This window comes from Gastrolobium bilobum, unplaced genomic scaffold (genome assembly GCF_033153095.1).
Source record: "Gastrolobium bilobum isolate Gb01-03AN ecotype WA unplaced genomic scaffold, APGP_CSIRO_Gbil_v1 utg45184, whole genome shotgun sequence".
In the NCBI taxonomy this organism is placed as follows: domain Eukaryota; kingdom Viridiplantae; phylum Streptophyta; class Magnoliopsida; order Fabales; family Fabaceae; genus Gastrolobium; species Gastrolobium bilobum.
In genome coordinates, this window is record NW_026898580.1 from 57743 (window position 1) to 65656 (window position 7914).

The window sequence follows — 7914 nt, forward strand, 5'->3', positions numbered from 1 at the left end:
AGGACAACATGAGAGCTCGGGGGATGTCTCATGGAGATGTTTTTACACACTGCATGGATATGTATTTACCGTATTATTTACTATTATTGCTATTGTACTGTGAGTGAACTATGGGGTGGAGAGATGCTCCAGGGACCCCTGGTTTACTGTGATATATTCGTATATCTCACACCATATTATGGGACCCTCTTTCAGGTACAAATGTTGTAGTAGCCTCTGGTGACAAGTGGTCGTACTTGAATTAGATGCCATATGTTGATAGCTTGATGTTTTGGATTGCATGTCATTTAGGATTGTTACATGCATTTGCCATTTATATCACCCCTTGTACATGTATATTTTGAGGCCATGTGATGTAGTATGGAGGACTTAGTCCAAGATCGTTGTTGTAGTAATTGCATTGTGGAATATGGCTAATAGCTTTTATAATGTCTTTTGATAACTAAGTCCTTTGGCATGTATTTATTTTGAAGAACATGGATGTAATAGGGATATTGATATATTAATGGAATATGATGTTATGTTTTTTTATTTTGATTTGTGCAATGAAATGGTGTAGAAGATGTAACTATTGAAACAATGATGTTGTAAGATTGTCAATTAGGTCATAAGGTGTGTGGGATTTAATCCCTCAAGAGAAATACATGAAAATATAGATTTAATCCCCAAATTGGGGGCTTAAGCGCGCGTAGGGGGCTTAAGCGCCCAATATAGGGGCTTAAGCCCTCTCTTCGAACAAAAAAATGAAAAATCCTCTGCCCGAGGGGGCTTAAGCACCCAAAATGAGAGCTTAAGCCCCCAACCCCAATTTTAAGAAAAAGCTATTATCACTTGAAATAAGTAATAGGGACCCTCTAATTAAGTCTAATAAATATAGTAAATGATGTTAAGCATAATTTTAGTTGTTCAGCATCTTCACACGGTTATAATCACGAAATTGGTAGATTAAATTACGATATTGTAAATAAAGGAAATGAGCAACGTTTTTCAAGTAAAAATTTATCCGTATTCTTAATTGAACCAATGTGATTGTAAATATGCTTAATATCATAAAACAATGTTAACAAACCGGTTCTAAAACGGGGTGTTACAAAGTAAAGACTCGAGTCAAAAGGTGATAGCACGAGTACATTCATTTCTTCAAGTGCTATGTGGCAAAATGGTTATAACATAGGCTTGAACTTGACCGATGTGACACGATGACCAAATACACATTAAGTATTTAATTGCTAGACCAAACCATTCTATTAGGGAGTTTTCTCCGTGACTAAGATATCATGCTTGGATGCTTGATTACTCAATTATGATTGTGATTATTTGGCATATATTCTGAGAAAACCACAAAGAAGAGCATCAAAAGATAAATAAAATGCTTGGTTCTTAATTCAAATTTGTTATAGAGAAATCACAAAAGAGACAAAAAGAGGGTCATGAAAATCAGGAAAAGCATCATTAAATAACTTGCTTGGCATAGACAACAACTTACTTCACAGTTATGAAATGCATCAATAGTATATTCAACATGGAAAGGGACATAACACAAAAGGACAACTCTTAGAAGAGTGATTTATTTAATTTCAGTCGAGCTTTGAATATTGCTTTGGAGGACAACATGGCTCCTTATATATATATATATACATACAAATCCAAATTTCCCTTCATTTCAGGAGCAAAACAAGCTCAACAATAAAGCTCTTTTCCAAGCTTTCCTATCATTGACTTCTATAAAACTTTGCTGTTCCGTCTATCATTGCCTTGTGTAGCTCAAGGTTTTTTGGTCAAATCAAATGGACATTTCTTTTTCTGATGGATTTTCCTACACTAGTTCACCCACTAGTGCAAACAGCTGCAGTTATGAGATGTGCTTCTATAGTGCACCAACTAATCCAAACAGATTCAAATTAAGTGCACTATCTGGTTTTGAGACACAGCCCATAACTCCAAGCTCATATGAGTATGCAAGTTCCAATCTAGATGAGTTTGAATTTGAAACCAGTCAACATTTCAATCTTGGTGGTTTCAACGTTGAGACAAGCCAAACAGATGATTAACTCATTTGGTCACATGCAAGAGCAAAGCCAAAGGTTTCAAAGGCATAATGGGGATCCATTGCCCAATATGGCATTTGCTGATGAGCTATTTTGTGATGGTAAAGTCCTGCCACTGGTAACACCCCTCAAACTTCCTCCAATGCTTCTTTGCAATGAAAATGGCAACAAAATGAGCACCCAAAGCTCAACTGCATCATCAGCAAGGTCCCAAGGATTGGTGTTTAGGCTCCCATTTTCAAGTCATAGTTTGTGGAATGATGATTTTGATCCATTCATGGTAGCTTTGGAGAAGGTCAAAGAAGAAAAAAAAAAAAAAAGCCAAAGGGAAAACATGGCCTTGAACCAAAGCTAGATGAAGCGGTAGAGGCACCATTGAAGAGAGAACCATTGAAGAAAGCACCAAGGAGCATAAATATGCTGCTATCTGAACCCAAATGGTTGGTGTTTCCAAAACAGATGAGAGTGGGCAATGATGAGCCCTTTGAGCCCAAAGGTACGTTGCTTACCCAGCATGAGCTTGGAAGAGGTGGGTTTTGTGCAAGGAAAATGAAGAGAGATCAGATAATGAAGTTTCTCCTCCGGTGTGCGCGCATTGGTAAGGTCAGTGCTAAGCACAAGTTAGAAGCATTGGTGAAGCCAGCCTTCTTGAGGAAACTTGGCCTTAAACCTGGGGCAACGATGCATGTGAAGTGACCAAAATGACTTTGGCATGTCACAAGCCAAGACTCTTTCTCTGCTTCGGTTATAGGGGAAGCTATGTGAAGTTATTGAGCCACGATGTCCTCATAGAATTAGTTAACCAAGTCACGCAGATTTAAGTTATTTAGATTCATTCAGAGTATTCCTGTCTCTACTTTCTTTCTTTCTTTCTTTCTTTAATTAAGAGATTTATCCTTTCCGCTCGTAAGCCTGTTATAGCATTGTGTTCAGAAATTTATTTGATGGAGTATGTACCTTTCTTTTGAAATATGCATTGGAAGATCAATTTCCCTAACAATCTTCTCTCTTGGACCTAAGGAGAATTCTTACATGTAGTTTTTAAAATGAATGGGAAAACAAATCAGTGAATGGTATACTGAATATGACTATACCCAGATGAGAGGTTTTTAGGTACTCAGACAGTAAAACATTGCATCTATTTAATGTTAGCCACATGAACTTTGTAGGCCATTGTTTGTCTGCTTAAAAACTTTTTTAAAACAATAGCCCACAAAGCTAATATGGCTAAGATTACCCGACACAGAAAATGGCTAATATTAATGACACTGCGGATATATACCTGAATCATAAATCACAGCAGAAGGAAAATTCAGTGGCCAAAGAGAATGAGCATCCTTTATGCATATTGCTAATGAACTGTTTGATCATAAATTATGCCTGAACTACATCTTCGTTCATTTGGATGGAAGCTGTATTGCTGTGTGAGTTCAAAACTAATGAGTTTATCAGCTGGATTCTATAGATAGTGGAATGAATATTCTACATCATTTGTGCGTGTAAACGAGGAGTAATTTACATTGAGGGAAACCACTGAATATGCATATATTTTCTCATGAAAAAATGAGATAATTAAAGGGTGGAAAAGAAAATCGGATTGGCCTAAATATCTAGAGTCCACTTCAAGTTGTATATTTCCATATAATGCAGAACTTGACAATGCTTCAGTTGATAAAACAAAGCTTCTATCTTGAAATCATGCTAAATGGAGTATCTGATCAAATCCAGTGTCTACTAGTCCAAGACTTCAGATGGCCAAAGGCGTTTCCAAATGGAAATCTCAGCCTCACTCGTTATCTTTCTTATTCCCCCATAAAAGCCATCAGCCTCATTTCCCTCCTCCCTATGGTCTTTTCTACTGACATTGGTCTGTCTCCATCGTGAGCCCGGAGTGTAATGGTTGAATTCTAGCACCACTGTGTCTGCAACCAACACATTTAGCATCAAATAAACTATGTTTGAATATTAACAAACACTTTTCAGGGATTGGATATAAATATAACAAGGCTAATGCCACCACTAATGAAGTTGTGGAAAGTGGGTAGTCCTTCACCATTTTAGTAGTGCTGCCAGTTTTCATGTTGGCAGCCTTTAGAATATTCATCTAAGAATGAGATATAGACAACATGTGAAAGACAAATACATAACTGAATTTTATGTAAGAGAATAAGTTTGTTAAATTTCATTCCTCAAAAGGTTCATAGCAAACAAAATTACCCTTCTCAACAAAAGGAAACTAACCCAATATTTTATAAACACCTTCCCTCTGCCAGGTCAAGTGGCAGAAGTTTCAAAACTATTTTTCATTATTATTCCTACTTTTGTGGTGGTTGTTATTGCGGTGAAGAGAATGTTAAATAAAATGTCACACGAGGTACCATAGGAGGTAGTGGGTCATTCTGTTTGGACGCTTATAATAAATAAATCACACATTGCAAAAAGTTTCCTACTAAAATTGAAATAGAGCCTACAAAAGAAATTGAATTCTTCAGCATAGTTGGCCATAAATGTATCCACTAAGACACAACTTATCAATGTGTTGGTGGAAATGATGACATACTGGCCATGAATGTCTTCGGAACCAACCAAATAGCATAGCAGGTGGTCCAGTTTAGATATATTATAATCCGGACAAAGACCTAGCCAAACTTGTGGTCTGGTCTGGTCTGTTAAAGTAAACTTTACATTCATATCAATTTTTTCGCTTTATAAACTCCACAATACAAAAAATAATAATAATAAAAATGGTTGATTCTAAAACTAATTAAATCAATAAAACAGCAAACTTTAACCTTCACTCAATTTTTCTGTCTTCCACATTTCTAATCATTATCGTTCTTTGGCCACCATTTTTTATACACTATATTCAGTGTATCAAAGAAAACAGGATTCAGTTATTCAAAAAAAAAAACAGGATTCATCTGAATCCCACAACCATTTTTTCAACAAATCACAAACTCATATTATCCTTTCATTGATCCACTAGACAATCACACCCATAATATAATTCTATTATACTAGAAGGGTGGAAAAAAATTGATTAAATGAATGATATAAACTATATAACCAAGAAAAAGTAATAAATGATAATAACAATCATCCAAAAGGAAAATGATATTAACTCACCACTACTATGACAACGGCAATAATTTTCATTCCCATCACATGATTCCAAGTGGCCTACAAAACCATACCACCAACCTGCCATAAAGGTGCATCTCGTCAAGCAGCAATTCGTTTCAGGTTAATATAATTCCAATCATTTACTACTAATTTGAAGTCTACAAAGCCTCTTTTATTAATCAAGAAGAGATTACGTGTAGAAGAATATTGATTTTATAGAAAAATGGATTTTCAAGTATCAGAATCTTTTCACAAGGGTATCAAGTATCAGAATCTTTTCACAAGGGTAAAATGGAAATCCGTAATCAAGATTGTAATTAGTAGAATTAATGTAAAAATAGAAAGAAAGAAAAAAAGTAGAATTAGAACAAGATTTTGAACAAAGGAACAAACCATAAGGAAATTCTTTGTTTCTTCTCCACTGAATCTCTATGTGATCACCCGGATGCAAATCATTTAAACAATCAGAGATGTGAAGATCATGGGGAGAAGTATCAACAGGCGGTGCTCTTAGCCTTTCCCATGGGATGCCACACTCTCTAGCATCTGCTCTTCTTCCATGAGGAGGATACCTGTAATAGGCAACTAATAAATAATTAGAACAAGAGATCCGATTTTCATTTTATTTTCCTTAAAATCTCTTCAAACTTGTTAATCAAATCTATAACCAATGTGAACATAAATACAGATAGACTCTATGACTTGACACAATAAGTATATGATCACCTAGAATCATGTCCAATTTAATTACCTGGCTTGGAAGGTATCGGTTTGTGGATCATAGCTAAGCTCAGCATCATAGCAAGATAACATGAATCCAACATGACCATTCTACACCAACAACAAAAAATGTAACTGGTGAGAAAACGCAATCCACTGAATTCCATTGAATGGTTTAATTTTTGTGGGTATTATGGTAGATATAATTTTTCAATAGAAAAGCACAAAAGAGTTCATATATACCTCACGGTTATAGACCTGAGCAGGGAACCAGAAGTTGCCAGTCTCAAGAGCAAGATACCAGTTAATGACCGAATCAACAGGCAAAGAACTCCTCTGCTTGCTGCTATTATTAGCATCAACCTTTAATCTCATCCATGGAAAAGGCCAACGAAGAGAGACAAATCTCATCAAGCCCCTTTGCTTGCCAAGTTTAAGACCCCCAAAATTCCTTTTAGAAGCAATATGCCATTTCCACTCCCTGTAAGCAGCTGGACTAATAACTCTACCCCATTTCTGCTTCAAGTGCCTCTCCCAAAGGTGATCACTCACACACCTTTCCCTCAAGGAACGGCAAACGCCAGCCATTTGACATAGCGAAGAGGGTGGTAACCTTTCAAGAATGCATTCCAAAGCAAGCTCAGGCAAGTCCAACACTGTTAAATCCTGGCTCTCTTCAACGTTCTCTACTCTTGAAGTCAGACTCTTCCTCACAAGAGACATTCTTGCAGGAATTTGACAAAGAAAACCAAGCCAAAGGCGATTCCCAAACAACTTGGAGATTGTTTTAACAGACAACTCTTGTCGAAACAAAAGGGAAAGCAACCTCATCTCAGTTGCCCATGATGGAAGTGGTTTGAGGAGGAGAGACTTCAAAAACAGGAAGAAGGAGAGGCAAGTAATGAAGTAAAGTAGCATTAGAATATGGGAAATATTTTACGGGTCAAATTTGAGTTTGGCATATAGCGTAACCAATTGTGGAAAGGCAATAGCTTATAAGATGAAAACCCCAAATGAAACCTCACTATTTAATCCAAATGGAAGCAAATTTGGAATCTTCAAACACCTTTTAAAGATGGAGTTTTTATTGGCTCAAAGAAAGCCCACCAAAAACCCAATGGTGGGCCTCCTCACACCGAAGATTGAACAGAATAAATAAGGTAGGCAACCACACCAACGAACTTGTATGGAAATTGCCTTGACTTGACGGCTTGAACCACAGTTAAATTATTAATATTATGTGTAACAAAGAAAAGATGAACCTTTGGAACAGTTTCCTCCCTCTCATTGGCCTCCTACAATCAAAAGGAACACAAACCAGGTACAGACAAAGTAAACAGCTGTTATTGAATGAAAGATTGAATTTGTAATAATGGGTCCTATGAGGGAGTCCAGGAAGCTAATGGAGGTGGGGCACCAAGATCTGAAATCAGGTTTTCTGACACCTTGAAAATTGGATTGGCAAGACAAGAAAGGAAGAAAAAAAAAGGAAAAAAAAAAAGATGAAGATAAGTCTAGATGCAAAGACCCATATATCAAGAATCTCAAAATCTCCTGCGTAAGTGAATGATAAATCTTGTTATGGGAATAATTTGTGCATAGAATAAACCTGTGGTAGATTCAAAAGGGATTGGTGATGAATGTTGAAGGGTGGTGGGTAGGTCCTCTCCCCCACCTCCTCACTCCAACAAATTCTTCACCGCACCTCAATTATGCCCTCTATACAAAGAATTTCCAGCTTTGTTGTAGTTTGTCTTTGAGACAATTTAGCAAACATCTGATGGGCAATGAATGGGAAAATAAAATTAAGTTACTTGCGCAACAAAAAACAATGGGCGGCTAAGGTTGAACTCGGATTTTTGTGGATGTCAAAACACATTTCTACTTATCAGATTCTGTGATACAACTAATTATCCAAATATATATATATATATACCCAAATAAACAATAATAATTAATTAATTAAAATTTTATTGTATTAATTTTTTCTCTCACTAAAGTAAGCTTTCCCAGTTTCTTTCTC

General features: G+C 36.4%; 1 protein-coding gene across 2 annotated transcripts; it reads right to left on the reverse strand.

Annotated features, from left to right (window-relative positions):
* Positions 1 to 3420: 3420 nt before the first annotated feature.
* Positions 3421 to 7644, reverse strand: LOC133317498 (F-box protein At2g32560-like). Of its 2 annotated transcripts, XM_061519364.1 has the most exons (6): positions 6667 to 7644; positions 6135 to 6582; positions 5923 to 6002; positions 5565 to 5743; positions 5175 to 5249; positions 3421 to 3970 (listed from the first exon to the last, which is right to left on the reverse strand). In XM_061519364.1, exons 1-6 carry the CDS (start codon positions 6807 to 6809, stop codon positions 3783 to 3785), a joined length of 1113 nt encoding a protein of 370 aa, XP_061375348.1. In that variant the 5' UTR covers positions 6810 to 7644; the 3' UTR covers positions 3421 to 3782. The 2 variants fall into 2 exon arrangements, with proteins under 2 accessions (XP_061375348.1, XP_061375347.1); XM_061519363.1 differs by having other exon boundaries at positions 6135 to 7644.
* Between the last annotated feature and the right edge of the window lie 270 nt (positions 7645 to 7914).